At 44.8% G+C, this 20,492-nt stretch overlaps 1 protein-coding gene across 1 annotated transcript; it reads left to right on the forward strand.

Annotated features, from left to right (window-relative positions):
• Positions 1 to 751: 751 nt before the first annotated feature.
• ywhag1 (3-monooxygenase/tryptophan 5-monooxygenase activation protein, gamma polypeptide 1) lies at positions 752 to 15,616 on the forward strand. The gene is made up of 2 exons (XM_041951807.1): positions 752 to 917; positions 13,495 to 15,616. The coding sequence occupies exons 1-2, from the start codon at positions 831 to 833 to the stop codon at positions 14,149 to 14,151; spliced, it is 744 nt and encodes a 247-aa protein (XP_041807741.1). The 5' UTR covers positions 752 to 830; the 3' UTR covers positions 14,152 to 15,616.
• The last annotated feature ends 4,876 nt before the right edge of the window (positions 15,617 to 20,492 follow it).

The following is a 20,492-nucleotide window of genomic DNA, read 5'->3' on the forward strand; positions in this document are numbered from 1 at the left end:
ATGCACAGCCTGTCCTGGTTCCTCAGCCTTTACTGCAACACAGAAACATGGCCTGTTCTCCTGGCAGCGAGATTCTGTGGTCTGCAAACATTTTATAGTATCTTGTAGGAGCAGGATAGGAGCCATGCTGCACATCCTTATACTGCACATCCTTGTTTCTGAGCAGGTTGGGCTTGGAAACCCCTGGGTGGAAAAGAGCTGCTGAGCTCCTGTTAACCCCGTTCCTCTGTGTCTCTTAGCATGGCATCCAATCCAAAGCTGTAATGTTACACAGGGAAGTTGCTGGCAACATGCACATTAATTGAGCATTATGGCAGATGAAACAACATGGGCCAGAGTGTGACAGGAGCCCTTCTCCAAGAGGGGTCCAAGTGATCAGCTGGGGCCTCATCAGGTCAGGTGGTAGTTTAGTGGTGCATGGGGGGTCTCAGGGCCCAGGACAGTAGGCATTTGTCCAGCTGGTAATTCGCATCTGGCATGTGAGAGCTGCACATGAGAGAGGGAAAGCAGCAGCAGTACCACTAAGTACACACATGAAGCTCTTCTCCTCGGATGCGAGCAGCGCGCAGCTACAGCGGCTAACGGTGGCGGCAGACCGGAGCGTGTCCGACTGCCAGGCCCGTTACATCACTCCGCGAGGACACGCCTTTTTGGGTGGTGACACAACCGGGAGAAAGTGGTCGGAGGGGGAGGGGAGTCCCGTCGGCAGGCGCACAGACAGCAGGCAGCAGCTGCAGCGAGAGCACCCGGCGTCGTTTCTCTGCATTCAGATATTCATATTTACGATTTCTAGCTCCGAAACACGCGGGACAGCAACGCACGCGTCGAAAATGGTAGACCGCGAGCAACTGGTGCAGAAAGCCAGGCTGGCCGAGCAGGCGGAGAGGTATGATGATATGGCAGCTGCCATGAAATCGGTAAGTAGGCTTCCTCTGTGGTGACCTTTCTCCTCTGGATCATTTTTATTGTAAAGAGTCGCTCCGGCGCGCGCGCGTGCGTGTATATATATGTGTGTATGTGTGTGTGTGAGAGAGAGAGATGTGGGAAAAGCTAGCTAACCTAGCATGGAGGAGGGGGGGCACAATGCGCAGACGAGGCGCTGTGCCCCCGTGTTGGAGCACATTTTGACTAAAACGGATAAGTCACACAAAAGTGGTGTATGAAACTTCTGATTAAAGGCTGCGCGCGTGCCAGAGGCGTCACGGCGCGCGGCGTGGATGAGCGCTACATAACGGTTTGGGCAGCATGATTTTGAACGGGACCGCAAGGCCCGTGAAGCCTGTGTCCACATTTCACCCGTTTCCATCCGTTTCAGGGGGGTTAGTACCGCCGCCTCGACGCGGTAGGGTCCGGTAAAAACGAGTGTTTGACAGTAAATCAGGGGGGTTATTGGCGGCGTGCTGCGGTGGATTGGTCGTCTGAAATGCGGACTGTTTGATCTTGGGGCGGTGCCTTTCGCCAGGCTCCTTTTTAAAAACGGCCAGGCTGCTCGGCTGTGAAAGAAGCGAGAAGGGGTGGGCGAGGGGGGGATAAAGCACCAAAAAACGACGAGACGCGATTCAGCCGCCTTGTCTGGATCAAAATGTGGCCTCAATAGCCAGAGAGAATGAAAAGATGCGCAAAGCGGCGGAGCGGAGGGCGAGCTAGGTGGTACCGCGATGAGGATGAGCGGCGTCGTAGGCTGATGGTGGTGTTCCGGTTTACATGATGCTGAGCTCGAAATGACGAGCCATGGCTTGAATGTGGATGTGGAGCAGCACTCCTCTCTGGCTCGGCGGGGACGAGCCACCGGCCCGCCTCCCTCTTATCGCTGCGCATTTGGCGCATTGGGAAGAGCAGCGCCGGCTGAAGGTTGATCGCAATCGATTTGCGCAGAAGCGGCGCACAGACTACGAACCGCTCACCTCTCAGACGTGGGTGTTGGTGGACGGACAGCTTTCCAGAAAGCTCCGTGGATGTCATATTGCAGCAAATGCTCCGGGGTGTTTTTTTTTTTTTTTTTTGTGGCACGGCTGAACTGGCCGTGGTGATCGATGCTGTGTAGCAGCCGCATCCCTGCGTCCTCGACCTCTTCCAGCAGGTTCCCACACAGAGGCGTGCCGCAGCATCTGCCAGGATGCAGCACAGGCCCACCCGTAGTGCACCATTTCACAGGCAGCGCTTCAGCACAGCTTCTCAAAGGCTGCATCTCTGTCTGGACAATAAGATCATAGAGGCGTGGAGACACGGGCAGGGATGTTGTGCTGTGTGAGAAGGCCCTCTCTCCTTTAATTTCAAACAATGGCCATGATATGTGTGCAGGAGTTCATATTGTGTCTGAGGTGATAATGTAAGAGTACTGTTGAATTCAGAAGCTGGTAGTCTTTGTGTCACATTTCTCTCATTTTCATCTAAAAATGATCATAGAATTGCTATTATTTTTTTCAAAGAGCTGTATGTCTTTGCTTAGCATTACTGGCAGTCACCTCAGTGTGAGCTCGGAGAAAGCAAGATTAGTGGAAGCTACATGGGCTTCAACTCCAAGAGTCAACAAGTAAGCTGTCAGCATGTTTAAAGGCCACGCTGTGCGCTGCCGCTCTCTAGGACCAGGCTGTGGTGGCAGTGCCGGAGGGGGCCCGGCTCCACCCCTTCCCATTTGTGCCGAGTCAGAGAAGAGCTGCCCCTCACCCAGCCAGTCTCTCTGCAGCACTGGGCACTGGGGTGTGTCTGCTGCCTCGCCCATCGTTTGAGGGGAATCCCTCGCCACTGCAGACATGGTTACCGCCCCGGTGGCAACGGAACCAAATAGGGATCAGGATCACGGAACGCAGCGCTGCACCCATCTTCAGGAGGAGCGTAACGCCTCAGATCCAGGAAGCAGGCCTAGCCAAAATGAGCGATAATGTTCATTATTTTAAGATTATAATAAAGTAGATGTCAGGACAGCATGTCTAACAGCAAGTATGTTATTACAGCATCAATAGCTTAGTCTTTAAGACTACAGACAAAGGGGAATCATCTTTATTGAAGAACATAGAAGTTATTCTCATTATCTGGCAGCTAGAAATGAAAAGGTTTTAGGTTGTGATTTCATACCAACGTTAATTGAGAGACCAGTTTAGATCTTTTACATCCGACTAAGAACGTTCCAGCAGAGAGACCTCAGCAGGTCTCCCATGTTTTTCCAAATTCATGTTTAGGAGTGACATCACAGGTTTGAGAGCAGCTTTCATGTCTCTTTGTCCTCTTTCTGTCATTCAGTTGTGCATTCTCCTTAATCTACAGAGCACAACGCTGTCTATGTGTGGGTCTCCGGTGATTCTGTCAGCCTTGCTCAAGAGTCCAAAAATGAGATTACTTCAACACGAGACAGCCCTGTGAATTGAAAACGAGGTTTTTAGTTGTTCAATAAATGCTTCTGACTGCAAATGATTGAATTCTAGAAGCCACAGACATCACAAAGACATACCTCTGAGCAGCTCAAAGGCATGACCTCAAGTGCTGTGGATGAAGATGCCGATGAAGATGCCGATGGTGCCGTCAGAGAATTACCAGGTTTTACCCGGAGAGCACTGCATTAGCTCTGGTAGCTGCCACAGAATTGACATACTCCCCATGAAACTCACACAACCACCGATAACGCTTGTTATCAGAGCCACAAGTCACAAATTCTGCTCCATGACTCTGGATATAATATTTCTTTGCTCGTGAGGAAGTGCTCGCCGTGTAAAGGAAACTGAATTTTTGTAATCATTTGCAGTTGACATTTAGGAGCCATTTCATGAGTGACTGCGAATATTGAATATTCATGTAAAAACACTACAGTATGCATATGTAATGAAACGATTACATCATAGTATCCACATGGGCACAGTGCCTCAGCCCTTTGGTTATAGTAATGATTCATTCTTAAAGGCTGACCTAATAAACCCACATCAATACACCCGTTTTAATGTAAGAAATGAGAAGAATACTAATGTTCAGCAGTATCTCTGAAGGGAACATGCCAGTGTTTGTGCATGTTGTAACCCATTCATTTCAAACCACAGGCATTTTATTTTATTCAGGAGATAAATATTTAGTGAGATTTTTGAATCCGGCCATTGCTTTCATTTATTCATGAGGATCAACTTGCACACACAGCATTAGAAACATGCAGATAAAAGACAATGTATTTTTTTTCAAACCACATACTCCATTAATTTGCTATTCTGCTACATTTATGTTTTAGCGATAATGATTTTCAGTGCTTCTGTGAAAAGGATGCCATTACATTTTTGCACTTCAGTGACTGTGGTTTACATTGAGACTAGCCGTGTTTTAACGTTTGAGGAATGAAAAAACCCAACATGCCCTTCTGCAGGAAACCTTGAGCCTTAATTCTCACATAAAAAAAAAAAAAAAAAACAGTAAATGTCAAGTTATTCTTTCAAGCTTCGGAAAGAAGCAGTGAATCCAGATCAGCCTGCGCGAGCCACACAAGGCCTTTCATACAAACCTGCGTACGATCTGCTTTATTGAACGCGTGTTCAACCCGGGTTTGACCTGATTCAATTGAGACCGCTTTCACAAGTTAATCCCCGAGCGTCACTGTCCTCAGAGACTTCAGTCTGCAACTGCAGCTCAATACAAATGACTGCTAGACTGCAGAGTTACATAGCTCGAATTAGATTACGTAAAGTAACTACACAATGAGGGTCAGGTTTCAGTTTCTCGTCTTCTCTCTGTCGTCACGTGTGCTCCGTCTCGCCCTCCTTCACTTTTTGAAACTAGCCAAGTCACACAAGTACATATGAGGAACATTCGCTGAAGTCCTCGTCCTGGTTGCCAGAAGTAGGCCGTGTCCTTCTCACGCTTCGTTGGGATGAGGATCTAGAATCCGTTTTGGATGATGTGCGTTGCTCCACTCAGATCAACCACAGATGTGGGTTTGACCCATTTCACTGCGTTGGTCTGAAAGGGGTATTACAGATCCCAGGATCCGGCATCCAGGGTACCATAGCAACAGGAGCCACGAGGCAGTTTTTGTCCTGGTCTATGGTTGATACATTGCTGTCCCCACATTTACCCATCGCTCTACCTTCCAACACTCACCTGTAGTCACAAGATTCAGTCGGAGCCAAAAGAAGGAGATGGGCGATCTCAGATACAAGCAGCCGAAATGAGCTTCCTCATTTTCTCCTTTCCATGCCAATGGGCTTGAGTAGAGCTGGTTTAACCATGTGACCACAGCTGATATGACGTGCTGATTTGACACCATTATTTTGAATTTGCCTTGACACACACACACACATGCATGGTCTCATGCACATCCTATTGGAGAGCTGACTTCTTTGTCTTAGGAAGTGCATGGTACAGAGAGCCATGGCTTCCATCACACTTAATGAACTGAATGCATTATTCCCCCATGAACGTCCGTTCAGTGCATTAACAGATGCATTGAGCTGCTGCAGCTGCTCCATACACTGAATGTATCCGTAGTATGTATTGAATATACTACACAATTTTTCCTGTGCTGGATAAAAAAATAGTTTTTTCACAAACGTCTGTAAATGTCAGTGTGCAGAACAGCCAATTGTCAGCCTTCATTTGAATCATTTTAAGAGAAGCTGTGAAACAGATTATTTGTCAAAGCCTTGGGTTTCTCACACGTGTATAATCACAGATACAACACAGGCATTATTCTCTGTATCTACATACAGTTAGTGAGGGACCCTGCAGGTCCCAGCGTAAACGTTTCAGATGCAGAATGTGCTTGCTCCAGTGCAGGTGGGTCTTAGGGCTCACATCATTCATTGCAGGAGTTCAATCTAATATGTAGGAAATTATGACAAACTCTCCCTGTGCTGTAAATGCAGTGTACCACAGAAATAAACCAAACAACATTCCAGTTTCTTGTGTAAACGGTTGCATTAGTAACTGTAACATTTCCATCCCTGATCATGATCTGATCTGTAAACAGTAATACTGTCACTGCTACTTCAAAGTCTGCTGCTCCTGTTGCTGTGAGAAACAACAAACATCTGGAGAAACAGGGACTTGATCCATAATATTTTATCCACTTTGAGTTCTCACTGCTTAAATCAAAATCATTGGGCTACGGGGGTCTTATTTTTGCTGCAGGACACACTTTCAGTAGGAAACACTGTGCAGGAGTGATCAGAGTCTCCACGGGAGTGGGTGTGTGTGTGTGGGATGATGCATCTTGTGGGAGATACCATCAAGATCAAATGAGATGTATAGTTTCAAAATGTGCCCTTAGTGTGAATGGGAAATAGATTTTTGTATTTTTTTTTTTGTGAAGAGCTTCGTTTATACTGATTGCTGCAATCAGTGTGCTAAACTAGGAAATGGGGTTATAGCCCCAGAAAACGTCTGTCTCCTCTCAGTCACCATTTCCTGTTTTCTAGTTCATCCTCATCCATCATCCTCATTTTGGAGTTTCTGCCCGGGGGCATAGCAAAGCATTAAACATCTAGTTCTTTATTTCTGAAGTATAAACTTACTCCTGAACCTCAATCCAATTATGAATCGAGCCAATGTCATTTCAGGATGTCCCAAAATGAGTCTTGACTTAGCGGTGAGTCACAAAGGCACTACGAAAAACACCCACCTTATCCACCTCCACACACTATAATCAGAGAGACTTACTTGCATTTGCAGCAATGTGTGCAGAATTGAACTGAGGATAGTCCCCTCCCAGTTCAATGTACCTTATTATCTTGTAATGTCATCCGGTTGCCATGATGTCTACTTTTCCTTTGGCTTGCTCACTGTCAATGAGTGCTGGGGCCATAGAAGCTAGTGGCGTTACAAGGCATCACACTGACACATCTACCCTGACCTGCAGCTGTAATGTAGTTCTAAAGAGAGGAAGAACAGCTAAAAAAGGAATAAGTACAGAGTATTTATGTAGCTCCTTTATGTTTGCTGAGAATATGTTCTCAATGTGGAGCGTGAAAACGTGCAGACTGATGTCTGCTTTTAGGATATTCACATTCCTCTTCCAGTGTTGTCACTTACATTTATTTATACCAGATCACTCAAAAGTATAATCCCCCACAACAAAATAGTTTTTCTTTTATCGCAGATTACACTATTGAATGTTACAGCAGCGGCTGCAATGTGTTAAAGCCCAGCTCGTCGTCATTAAAGGTGCCCTGTGGAGTTTCCTTGTAAACAAAGATTCTGTTTACGTTTCTCACCAAAACTCAATGTGTGTGTCCTTGAGGTCCCACAAACACGAGGAACGTATCCTTCCTCATTAAACATTTACAAAGCAAAAGTATGTTAAAATTGTGCTTGTTTGCCTGCCGGCACTGCTTTTGTTAAAATATTGCTCTATAGTGCTACTAGTGGTCAGCAGCAGTAAATGTAAATGTGACCATCAGAAGGGTCTCCGGCACGAAAAAGAAAAAAGGCCAGGGAAAGTTCAGTCAGGCTCAACTTTCGCAAACACGGCGCAACGTCATCCAGCAAGGTGCTGCGATGGCCAATCAAGTGTGTGCAAGCAGTCACACATTTTCTAGTAGATTAGTTTGTTAATGTGACAACTGTTGCGACTCCAGACGATCATTGTTGCCTGTGATAGGAGTCGTGATAAGAGTCGTAAAATCCTTCACTTTTGGTCCCAGATGAGCCTTCATACACTAGCTCCGGTTTATCTCCTCACCAGTACCTGAAGTAACATGCTCCCACCAGCACAGCCCCTGGCTTTTTTTGTTTTAATGTAGGGCAGTTTTTGGTCCGAACGCCCACTTGTAAGTTTAAAATCTTCTCCCTCTGCATTCAAATGAGATTCTATTCATAGGTGGAGATGAGATGAGCTGTGGCAGCAGCTTCTGGCATCATCTTCTACCCACAGATGCTGAATAACTGTAAAAGCGATCTTTCTGGATGGACAGAATCACCCCTCAGTGTCCCACTGCTTCATTAATACTGGAGCAGAGAATATGACAGTGACACGGTCACCACAGCATGGCGGCGCTTCCTCATTAAAACTAGCATGGTCAGCAAGGACTCTGACCATCGTCAGAGCGGGTTTTAAGAATGTCGTATCTAGTAAGCAAAAAATGCTTGTTTAATTTCTCCCCCGTTTTATTTTCGGCTGGGTTCTTGCTTTTATTTTGTTTCATCTTAGCTCATGGAGTGAAATGTCACTTGACACCACATGTCCTGTTTGTTAGAGAACGGTTGAAGTTGTCACTTTATTGCTTTGGCAGCATGATGAGGGTTATTTGTTTGGGATTTCATGCCCCTGAATGAGTTTACAGGATTATTGCAGACCTGGAACGTATGAACAGAGTGATTTTGACAAGATCGGGACAGCTAGAGGACGGGCCCACCTTTTAAAAACTGCTGTGAAATGTCAGCCCGTGTCCCCGAGACGGTCTGTGGCCAAGTATTAGTGATGCAATTACACAATAATCTCAGCACTGTCATTGTTAGTAACCCTGCTCGTCAAAGCCTGATGAGTCTGCAGTGCCTCCAAACTGTCAGCTGAGAACTTAACATTATGATTGTTTGTAGTCACCTCATACGACTTGGTCGTAATTGCACACAAGGAAACCATGAATCAGCCATTGGCCAGATCAAATAACACTGTCACCTTATTGTATTCAGTCAGATCTGTCACCTTTGTGTCACTGTCATGCCCACACATACCCCAGAAAAATGTGGACTGAACATAACAGTCTTGTCCTGAACGCCGTTTTTTTTTTTTTTTTTAAATCCACTATTATTATCTTACAGTAATATTGGTACCAGCATGTAGTAGTGCTAATGTTTTGCCCTCACTTTGGTCACCGTGTGTGTTGCCTGTTTTTCTGTCTTGTTTATAGCGGCAGAGAACTAGTACTAACAAAGAGAGACCCCAGCGTGCGCTGACTTGTGTTTGGCCTCTCTCCACACCAGTCCAGTAGCCTAATTAGGTCTACACATCTCGCTCGTTCCTTTTTAAGTGGCCAAACCTTCCTGTGTTTTATTTTGGGATACGCACATCAGCTGTAATCGCAGAAAAAACTGCTGTCATATGTGGTAGCGTAGCAACAAAGAGCTACTTGAAGCTGCCTTGCTCTCCACCACCATTACTGAGACACACACATGCGCCGCCTCGCATCCCCTTTTCTCAGCGCCGGGCTCCAGCCCCATTCACACCGCCAGTGACGTCAGGTCGTCCACGGTGCCTTTGTGCTCGGCTGCCTGAAAGAGGGTAGGCAAGGGGGGTTGTCACATCAGGTTAGGAGAGGCTGGGGAGTGAGAGCGAATGAGCAAGGAAAAGACAGAAGGAAAGCGTGGAACAGGAAGAAAAATGGGGAGCTGTGGGACTGTGGCAAGCCTTCATTATCTGAATTGTAATCCATTAAATGGAAATGTAAGGCGGCGGTTATTGAGGTCTAACCCAGCCTCTACTCTCACTCCCCCAGCCTTGCAGCTCTTACTGCGTCTCTCCTGTGGATATTAATGGCCATGCAGAGAGCTGTCAAAGAGGAAATTATTGATTGTCCTGCCCGGCCTTTGTTTGTATTAACACTCAGTTGTTTGGAAGTTTGACTGCCTTGTGCAAGGATGAGTCACGAGAGAGCAGGCGCGATTGATGAGCTTTATGAGTAGACAGAGCTCTATTGTCATCGCCGCACCACAGCTTCCGTCAGGGCTTTCTGCTCGCCCTGCAGCCTTCTGAAACAAAGGCTGCCATGTTTTTACAGACGTGCTGTTTAGGCCTTGTTTTTCTGACCTCTCTGCTGCTCCAGCGCTGACCTACTCTGCTGGTAGCGGTCTCTGCAGGTCAGATACTCGCTACACGTTTAGGCTAATTGTAATTTAATGGACTAAGGTATAGAGCAGTATAGAGCTGAGCTGTGCTTCAGCAGTGACTAATGGGGGGCAGGGTGACTTTCTCCTGTGCTCGTAAGTGGCATCATTACGCAATGGAGTCATTTTATTGTTTGTCTGTCTTCATACTTCTCCAGTACAGGGGTCATTTCATTTATGGCAGTTGTAAATTTTACAATGTCTTGTGTTGAGACACTCCTTAGTGAACAAGCACAAAAGTCTACAGTCCTGCTGGTGGCCCTGTTCATATTCACATTCATATATAGAGGCCACGCTACAGAACAAGTCGTGGCATTCAAAGGTGTGGCTGCAGTGGGGACTGTGGACCTTAAACATTTCCTGGCAATCTGGCCACAAGTTATGCTGTGGACCAAGCTGATAATTTGGTGTCTCGGTGGCACCAGAAGAAAATGGTCATGAGATAATGTGGGATGCTGGTTTTTAGTAGATTTCATGGTAATCTGCCCTCAGGATTCTCTTGGTTTCAGAACAAAACTAGAATGGGTAGGGTTCACCCTCTGGTGCCCATGGATACTGAGCCTGAAGCCATGATAGCAGCTCTGGTAGGTGGTATTTAGGCACAACACTTCTGTGAGCTAAATGTTAACATCAACATGCTGACAAGCTCACGGTGACAATGCAAAAATTGCAGGTAATATTTACTTTAGCAGGTAATATTTGCTAGGTTTACAACCAGCATTGCCACTGAGCACAAAGTGCAGCTAAGGCTTTAGTTTTGCAGTTATTTGGTCATGAACCAAAGTATTCAACTTTGAACTGATGATGCTGTGTCTCTGAACCATGAATGTACAAAATGGGATAGAGGTCAGGATATTTAACTGAAAGGGTGAAAACTTTGACCTTGTGGCAGGGCTAGAAGAAAACACAGGGCATCACCAAAATCATTAGAATGTATCCTCCGGGCACCTTTGAATTCACAGCAACCCCTCCAGCAGTGTTTGGGAAAACTGATTCCGGACCGAACGTGTTGGACTGACTCACTGACACTGCCTTCCAAAGTCTCACAGAGTTGACAGTCTGATGGCAGAGGAAAGGGAAGCTCATCGAGTGTTCAGCTGTAGAAATGGTTCATCCTCTGGGCACTACGAGTGGGAATCTAATAGACAGACCAAGTGACATCACCTTCCTCTGCCTCTGGCCTGCATTAGCAAGGATGAAGCATCATGGAAAGGTTGTTTGTGGTTTTGGAGCCCCGTCATTGTTAGGACTGACGGTGACGGTGACTGTCGGCTGAAAAGTGTGGGATGTGAAATGGCTTGTTTGCACTTACCTCTGCCTACAGCGCTGCAGCTTTCTCCATACCATCGGCCACGTCAGCATCCTTGCCATTAGCAGCTTGTGGCCGGTGTCTCCAGCGCAGATAGTATGGCTCTCACAAACAAAGCAGATTTTGCAGTCGCCATGGAAACAGGAGATTGCATCGCTGATTCGCCGATTGCTCTTTACCCTCCACTCCTTCCCTTTTGCAGTTCAAGTAATGATATTCGAGGGTGTGATCTGTCTGTTGAATTGAAGTGTTGCTGTGATTGCTGCTTCATGTATCACTGAGCATGAAGGATGGGTGTAGATGCATGAAAGGACTTACAAGAATGAGTTCATCAGATGAACACATGATTAGTCATATGTTGAACAGAGACTGTAGAAACAACTGGAAGAGGGATTAGCAGCTGATGTGTGCTCACAGGGGTCAAACCAAAGCAGAATGACACAGCTGCTAGCTCATCGTGACTGTGATGCACCTCAGAGGTCACTGGTTTAAGCTTCTCTGTCCTTGAGGAAGACACTGAGGCTCTGTCACGTGTCGAGGATGCCGCATGTGCACTATCATACAGTGCGTCCTCCAGGAAATAGTTTTCTTATTATGTGATTTAAAAAGAGTCCAAAAGTGACCTGTTGGTGCCTTTCTAACACAGCAGCAGAGTGCGACCCCGTCTGGGTGGTTCAGAGAAGGCAAATAAGATGATACACAAACACAGCAAACAGATTTACCTGAAATTAAACAGCAGAAAAAGAAATCGTCTTATATTGGGAAATTTGCTTAAATTTCATGGTGTGGATTGCATGAATATGCACGTACGTTCGTGTTCCCCAGAAGATGAGTTACAGTAACTTGGGTGTGTCACAGCACAGGTCATACTTTCTGCTAAATGAATTGGGACAATTGTCTGACATTTTTTCTTCCCAGATGATGAATCCTGATGACTTTGGTGAGCCCCTGACTTTTGCTCAAGCGCCCCCATGAGGTTGAAGGAAATGTTTCTACAGCAGTTGGATGGATTGCCGTGACATTTGCTACAGACTTCCATGCTCTCAGAATTCATCTCAGGATGAATTAAAATAACTTTGGTGGTCCTCTGACTTCTCATCTGGTGCCACCATCTGGTCAAAACTTTAGTTTGTCCAAAACTTTGATTTATGACCAAATACTCGTGAAGCAAAATCATTCCCATCAGCCTCAGTTCAGCCATCGTTAATACTTGTTTGCATGCTAACATGCCATCTAAGATGGAGAACATTATACTTGCTCAACATCAGAATATTAGCATTGTCAATATGAGCATGTTGATGTTGATTTAATATCTCAAAGCACTGCTGTGCCTAAGAACTGTTAGCATGCAGCTGCTAGCATGGAGCTGCTAGCATGGCTGCAGACTGTTAGTCTTATTGACCCAAAAATAGAAGCAGTTCTTTAGTTGTTAAGGCTCGGTGCCTCAATGAATTTTTAGAGTCTGAATTAAAGTCAGGTCAAACCAAATGTTGCTGAATTTATAAATACTGAACAACTGTACCAGTATCACCAACACCAAGTAAGGTGTGGATTTTGCATCTCATGTATTGGGAGCAAAATGTTAAAGCTGCTATTCTCTAATGACTGTAAAAAAAAAAAAAATCTTTATTTTTAAAGTTTGTTTTTCTGGAATGTTACAGTAAAAGCAAAACTGCTTATAATAAAGCCAGCCTCATATTTTTTTATTTAGATATAGAAGAATTTTAAGCATTATAGCTTTAGACCCAGAATGTAGTTTTATGGTGACCAATATGGCGTTCAGTAAAGGCATTGTGAAGAGCTGTTCCATGTGATCGGCTGGGGCCCCCTGCTTTGGTATGCCAATGCAACTGAATTCTGTGCTGAAAAAGAAAGGAACAACAGGCTTTATACTCCAGAAAAGGTCTGTAAAGATGCCTCTGCTGCACAGTCCCAGTGGGGTATAAAGGATTAAATCCTCCAGCCAGACACAGGCCTGTCCAAACAAAAACAAAACCCGCTTTCAGAGCTGCGGACAGCCAATCGGGAGCCACCTCAGGGGGTGATGTCAGGGAGCTGGAGGCGTGGTTTACCCTGCTGGATGCAGTGATTGTTGCCTTGGGCGTTGAGCTGGTCCGGAGGCATCTGTGACAGTCTTCAGAGTTGTAGCTTTCTGTGCCTTTGCTGATGTTGTCCATCACCTTATGATTGCTGTAGTTTGTGGTTTGTGCACAGAGGACTGAATTGGTGTTTGTATCAGTAGTCAAACCTTGTATTACAGGTTATCCTGTGTCCCATTGTCAGACGCTCAATGTTGCTGAAACACATCTTTACATATCTGACATAAATAAGACGACTGAAAAACAAAGACATCCTAACGCCTGCATGTTTTTCTTTCCTTCTTGTTTCTTCAGGTCACAGAGCTCAACGAAGCACTATCCAATGAGGAGAGGAACCTGCTCTCTGTGGCCTATAAGAACGTAGTGGGGGCGAGGCGTTCGTCCTGGCGCGTCATCTCCAGCATCGAGCAGAAGACGTCAGCCGACGGCAACGAGAAGAAGATCGAGATGGTGCGGGCCTACCGGGAAAAGATCGAGAAGGAGCTGGAGGCCGTCTGCCAGGACGTGCTCAACCTCCTCGACAACTTCCTGATCAAGAACTGCAACGAAACGCAGTACGAGAGCAAGGTGTTCTATCTGAAGATGAAGGGCGACTACTACCGCTACCTGGCCGAGGTGGCCACGGGGGAGAAGAGAGCCTCGGTGGTGGAGTCCTCCGAGAAGTCCTACAGGGAGGCCCACGAGATCAGCAAGGAGCACATGCAGCCCACCCATCCCATCCGCCTGGGCCTTGCTCTCAACTACTCCGTCTTCTACTACGAGATCCAGAACGCCCCGGAGCAGGCGTGCCACCTGGCCAAGACCGCCTTCGACGACGCCATCGCCGAGCTGGACACCCTCAACGAGGACTCCTACAAAGACTCCACTCTCATCATGCAGCTGCTACGAGACAACTTGACGCTGTGGACGAGCGACCAGCAGGACGACGAGGGAGGAGAGGGCAACAACTAAAGAGTCCAAAACCTCATTCTGCCAAACCAACACAACACGCGCGCTCACAAATGATGACAAAATAATAATAATAGTCAAAAAGTTCTTAGAAATTTAAAAAAAAAAGGGAGGGGGGAGGGGCGGGCGGCGGGACATCGGTGGCCAATTCAGCTGATGGTACTAACGCGGCTGCTGTTCTTTATTTTTCAACAAATTAAAAGTGAAAAAAAAAGTAGAAGGAGGGAAGACAATTTGGTTTGAGGAATAACCTACGATTAAAAAATAAATAAAAGCGTGAAACCCCCTCCTCGGTAGCCTCTGCAGCATTTGCCAAAATACCACTTTAGAAGCAAGAGGTCTGTCATTCATCACAGTGTGACTATTGGGTAACGATGCCTTCACACTGGCAGAGACTGGTCTTATCGCGCAAATGAAGCTGAGCTGTCTTATTGTATTTGGTGAGGGGAGGAGCATTCAGAGATCGAGATTCGATGCTTGAGCAACAAGAAAATTAGAGTAACCTTGAATGTCATGGCCTTGCTTAGTGAGAGAGCGAGTGAGAGAGCAGACGGGTTACGGAGATGAAGACGGGCTTTAAGGGGTGTCGAACGTCATCGTGTAACTTCAAACGTGCCGACATCTTTAGTTGCACCACACTATGATCGTTGAGTGAACAGCAGGTTGTCTCTGTTATTGAAGATAACATAAAAAATATGTTTTTGTTTGCTTTGTGTCAGGTATGTGTCCAGCTCAGTCGAACAGTCATACTGTAACTAAAAAGACAAATTCATAAAGTAAACTTAGTGCAGCTTGTCCCTCTCATGTGCTGATGTGCTTTATTCAATAAATTAACTGTTTTTGGACACCTAATTCTTATTGTCAGTATTGTCGTTACTATAACAACTTCTACTGGCTCCTTGTGTTTGTAAGGAGCGATTTGATTCGCAGAAGGCTAGATAGCAAAATAAAATGAATGGAAGTTTAAAAAAAATATGTGGTGATCGAGCACTATCATGAGTCCACCCTTATTCTCCGATTATGCTATCTTCATAACAATCATTAGGATCTCTGAAACGGCACCTGGAACCACAGACTCGATTAGTGAACTAAGTATAATTTGTGGACAGAGCACATGCAATGTTAAGTGGAAGCTCTAAAAGCAGATTTGAGGTTTGTGGATTTACTTTGTCTTCAGTTTCTTCTTGGTCAAGAAATGCACTTGCCTATTATACTGTTTCTTCAGTGTAAGATGATAACTGCTCCAATATTCTCCATAATACAATATTGTGCATGCTGGTGATGTATTTATACAGTAGCTTCAATTTATTAACTTATACTGTAGATGTTATGTATTCATATGAACATGGAATTACTAGACCTTAATCGGATTATTTTCTATTTATTTCTTTTTATTGCGATTGTTAGCTAGACTTTATTTTAATCTGTGTTTTCTTTACTCCATTTGCTGAAGTACGCTATACCAAAACAGTGATTGTTAACAATAAATTGATCTGTTACGGACATTGCTATGGTGACATGCAGTTCTTGGTAAGAGTAACGGGGTATTTGACAGTGGTAGTGTGTGTTCACAGGGGAGGTCTGTCTTGTGTTAGTCCATCGGCAGTAACAATCACATAGCGATAATTAAAATACTGTAGATAGACCTGAATACTAAAACACTACAAAATTCTCTTGGCTACATTCAGACAAACACAACTAACTTAAGTCAAATAATAGGTCACATTGGGGCTGTTGTGTAAGTATATGACATCAGTGGTTTATTATCACTATTGCATGAACGTGTAAGCAACGTTTTCATGTAGTTGGTTAAGGTGGAGCTAATTCTAGCAATTTTCTAACCTGTTAGGTAATTGTAAGGGCTGCGGTCCTGTGCAGGTATTTTTACTTCTCTTCCCTGACTTTTTCAGGACTGTGTGGGCGTGCACAGACTGGCTTGTGTGACACCTCTCCCTCTCTCCTGTTAGTTTTGGAGCATGCATTAAATTTGCATTAATGTGAAATACCTCAAAATTGTACTAGTTTATGTGTAGTACTTGAATACTTCTGCTTTCCATCACCATGAGCGGCCAACTTGGTTCCGAATGCATCATTGAGCTAATGCCGTCCTAAAGGTAATATACATGGCGCTGTGTAAGGAAGCATCGGGCGTTCATTAGCCGACAAGATGCTAAATAGAGCTGGTTCATTAATATCCCTGGAATCAAACAAATGATCGGATGTCTGTCTCTCCTCTTCCAAATCATTTATTCCACTCAGAGAACACACACTTGATTTTTTTAAATCTTCAAACACATTGATTCATGGGGAACATAAGAGAAGCAGTGTTGTGGTCCAGCTTGTGTCCCTAATATTCTTCTTGAATAAAAAGGTATAATGCTGACCATGTTCAACATCTCGTGTTAGCATGCTAACACTTGCTACTTGCTGCAATGATTGAAATTTTGACCTGATGGTGCTGCTGGAAACATCAGTTGCTACAATTCATCCAAGGGGGACATGAATGTCTGTACCATCTTAGACCAGCTAGACAAAAGATCAGGGGGCTGGCAGACTGATAATGCTAATGCTAATGCTGCAAAGATGAGCTCTCACTTACGTCTGCATGGCAGAAATGTGGCAACAATATGCAACAAGAACAGTTTTGGTCCTAATGCACATCACCTCTGAGAATGAATGAGACAGTTTTCAACCAACTGTCAACCAATTGTCAATTTCGGATTAAATACAGAAATTTCAATGCAGGTAAGTAAACTGAAATAAAGCTAATGGTCTTTGAGCACTTTTGACTGTGCTGAAACCCTGTAAATTGATGTCAATCAAGCGCAACAATTGGACTAATTAGCATGATCAATCACTGAGGCAGAACTAATTACTGAACAGCTGGTGAGCGCTAATTGGTTGAGAGGCAGTCAACACCCTCCCATGTGATTGGACGGCACGCAGTCTAAGGTGTTGTCACCAGCCAATCCTGAGCTGTTGCTAAGGAGAAAAAACCCCCACACCACCTGCTCTGCTCTGCTCAGTGCTCCTCTGAGGTCTGCAGTCCACACACGATGCTATCAGAGCTCCCGTATATGTACAGTGATCAAAAATGATGCGTTAATGTGTGTAGATGCGGCTGCTTTAAGCATGGGCATTAGCTTTGGAACATTAAATGTGTTTAAAGGGACATTTAAGATGAAGGCTCATGCTAAAGAGCAAGGCTTATTGCCGTTTTCTTTACATGAACATATAACGGAATGATTTTACAGCTGGTAAAGTTTAATATGCACGGTGAAAAGCCGTGTTAATGCACATCAGGCATCATTTGTGTTGTGCAATAGTGGAATAAATCTTATGGAGAACGCTGTAGTGAAACCTGCTCTGATCCCCAGCTGTTACCGGTGTTTCTTTTTTATCAGTGTTGGACTTTGCACCATACTCATACTGTAACATCATATCAGCAGGCCTCATCAATAAACACAGTGCATCGGGTCAAATCAGTGGCATGGTAATTATTAAAGGAGACGAGATGCAATCTCAAAATGCAGCCTTCACATCTATTTATTTAATATTCTTAAGAGCAGTCAAATTATGGTGCTTGTACAATCCGACGGTTAAAGGACTAGAGCATTTGCAGTGAATCTGTCCACATGTGTACTGTTTTAAGCTCTTATGAGTTTTGCACAGATTCTATATCGAAAAATGACTCAAAAAAAGAAAAAGACGCAGATGGGATGAGCCAGAAACATGATGGCACCTTAACTAACCAACAAAGACACCGTGAAAGCTATGGAAACTGTAATAACGTCGCAGTATCCGTGTCTTTTCCCCTGTCAGTGAAGACTTTAGTCATAAGATGAGATATCAGCTGTAGGCCTTTTCCACAGGAGACATTTTAAGATGTCATACTGGGAGAAATACAGGTGTGAATAAAGCGCTTTGATTTCAGGGTGCTGGTGTTATGCCCGCTGAGTCACTGTCACAACTCACCGTGACACATTGTTAATGTTATTATTAATAACTGCACTTTTACTACTACTGCAAGTCAAAATGTCTGCTGTGGAAAAGGCCTCATAAAGAAAGGACAGACGTATTATGTGGAATGATTGACTGTGTAAAATAAAGCTGGTAGTGATATTCATGCGGTGGACAAAATAATGCATTTGGATTGTCCTTCAATGACCATTATTCTTGAAATGAAAATATAGTTACGCTGCTCTAATAGCATCCATTTTTTTTTCTTTTCACATTCGTTGAGTTAAATGATTTTGTCCCCGGCGCACTCCAGGATCACTTGAGAGGCTCTTCGGGAAAGCCGGCCCACTTCAGCCTGTCAGCCTGAGTGCAGGGAGGATGTAGAGGTCTGAGAAGAGTCCAATCAGCAGCCTGGTAGCAAAAACAGCACTTCACGCCAGGCACTTCCCTGCTTTAAGGACTGGATCGCTGCTGGATTGATGGGGATCGGCATGAATAATTTAGGCCTGCATTAAACTGGAAGGAAACGGTGACTCATGGAAGAGGAAAAGTTGAAATGCTAAGTGGTTTAGAGAGTGCTGGCTCGTCTGAAGGCGGTGCCCGCCTGGCTCCCATGAATGGCACGCAGAGTGCAGCAGATACAAAGACTGAATGCAGATGGCTCTGTATACATACAGTGCAAATGCATATCGTGTATATTGAATGTAGTCAGCAAATAGCCATCTGATGTTTTAAACTCCAACTATGCACGCTCATAAACTTTATCTTCTTTGTGTGTATTATACAGTCAAATATTGTAGAAACGTCTGAAGCTGATGAGAGCTGATAAGCAGCCTATTAGTCACTGCAGGTCTGGGACCATAGGGGGAAAAAAGCACCAGTTCATGTCTGCTATCTACCCTGTGTAACTATACAACATGCTGGAGGCTCAGTGCATAGCAGAGCATCTATAAATAGATCTCCCCTGCAGCTTCGGAGTCCAGAGTAGACTTAGAATGTGCATTAGTGGGCTGGCACGCAACATGAATGACTGGACGTTGACAGGGAGGAAGAAAAAAAGAAGTGATGAAAACCACCAGCCACTCACAACGTCACCAGTTGCGTTGCCGCGTCTTTCATGTCATCCTGCACTGACTGGTGATTAACTGGATGGAGATGAGCTTGAACAAAAAAAAACTCATGCAGTATTAGCTTCATACATCCAGCTGTGCAGTGTATTGATTGCAGCGGGGCCCTCAGCTGATATGGCTCGGTGATGTAATTTCCAGTGGCTGCCCCTGGCCTAGTTCCTCTACTTACATCCTGACCGTGTGTGTGTGTGTGTTTTGTGCTTACTACGTGTGTCTTAGTGCACATCCTAACCCAGTGAAAATGGGCAGGTTGTTGTGAAAATCCATGCAGGTCACATTTTTTACTGACTGTCTCCCCTTTGATAACGCAAAAATAAAACAAGCAAACCATTTCCTGGTGAAATAACAGTGTTCAGGCACATTACTTAAGAAGTTCCACAGTGCAGATTTGCACACGAATCCATATCTGTTACTCAACTCTCTGATAAAATCACCTGAATAGCTGATGGAAGGGGCTATAAGGAGTGAATCCGTGCTTATACCATTCTGAGTTATGTAACCGTTGTTAAAGCACTGAGGCAGTGATAAAAACCAGAGTTCCTGCGGAGCGTCAGCCAGGCTCCAGCGTGAACGTACAAACTACTGTAGAGACTGTATGACTGGAAGATACTCTGCATTCATAACTGTACCGCTTTTCCTCACAGACACCAGTATACCACGTTTAAAGTGGTTTATACACATAAAAGCATTTTTTTGCAGTGTGTGCAGCTTCTGTGCTGTAATAAAGAATGTGTGGACAGTTGGTGAGAAAATGTGAATTGTAAATGTAAGTATCATCTGCTGTGCTGATTCATAGAATAATCAATCATTGATAGATGACAGGTCAGATGATGGAGTTATTGGTTAACTTCATCAAGTAAAATTGCTGAAATTTTGGGGGGACTTCAGCTTTCAAAATTGCATAGACTTGCTTGCTCTGTGCGAGGTTGTACTTAGGCGCAGTAGTGTTCTGAGCTAAATGCTAACATCAGCATGCTAACATGCTCACAGTGACGGTGCTAACATACTTAGCAGGTATCATGTTTACCATGTTAGTTCAGCTTGTTCACATGAATGCCATTAGTTGTGCAGGCATTTGGTCATAAAGCAGATGATATCGCTAAATGAAAGTTAGAGGATCACCAAAGATATTAGAATTCATCCTTGAGGGCTAATGTGGCTAAGAAGTATCACTAGATGAATCAGTGAGGAAATAAATAGTGGTTGTACTAACAGCCTCGTGCACACACCTTTTGGCTCCGGCAGACTCTATAG

Source organism: Chelmon rostratus, chromosome 14 (genome assembly GCF_017976325.1).
Source record: "Chelmon rostratus isolate fCheRos1 chromosome 14, fCheRos1.pri, whole genome shotgun sequence".
NCBI lineage: Eukaryota > Metazoa > Chordata > Actinopteri > Chaetodontiformes > Chaetodontidae > Chelmon > Chelmon rostratus.

Bases quoted from the DNA above. Each gene is read 5' to 3' on its own strand.
- ywhag1 (XM_041951807.1), top strand. From the start codon at position 831: ATGGTAGACCGCGAGCAACTGGTGCAGAAAGCCAGGCTGGCCGAGCAG. The intron at 918-13,494 runs GTAAGTAGGCTT...TTGTTTCTTCAG, and splicing joins TGGCAGCTGCCATGAAATCG to GTCACAGAGCTCAACGAAGC.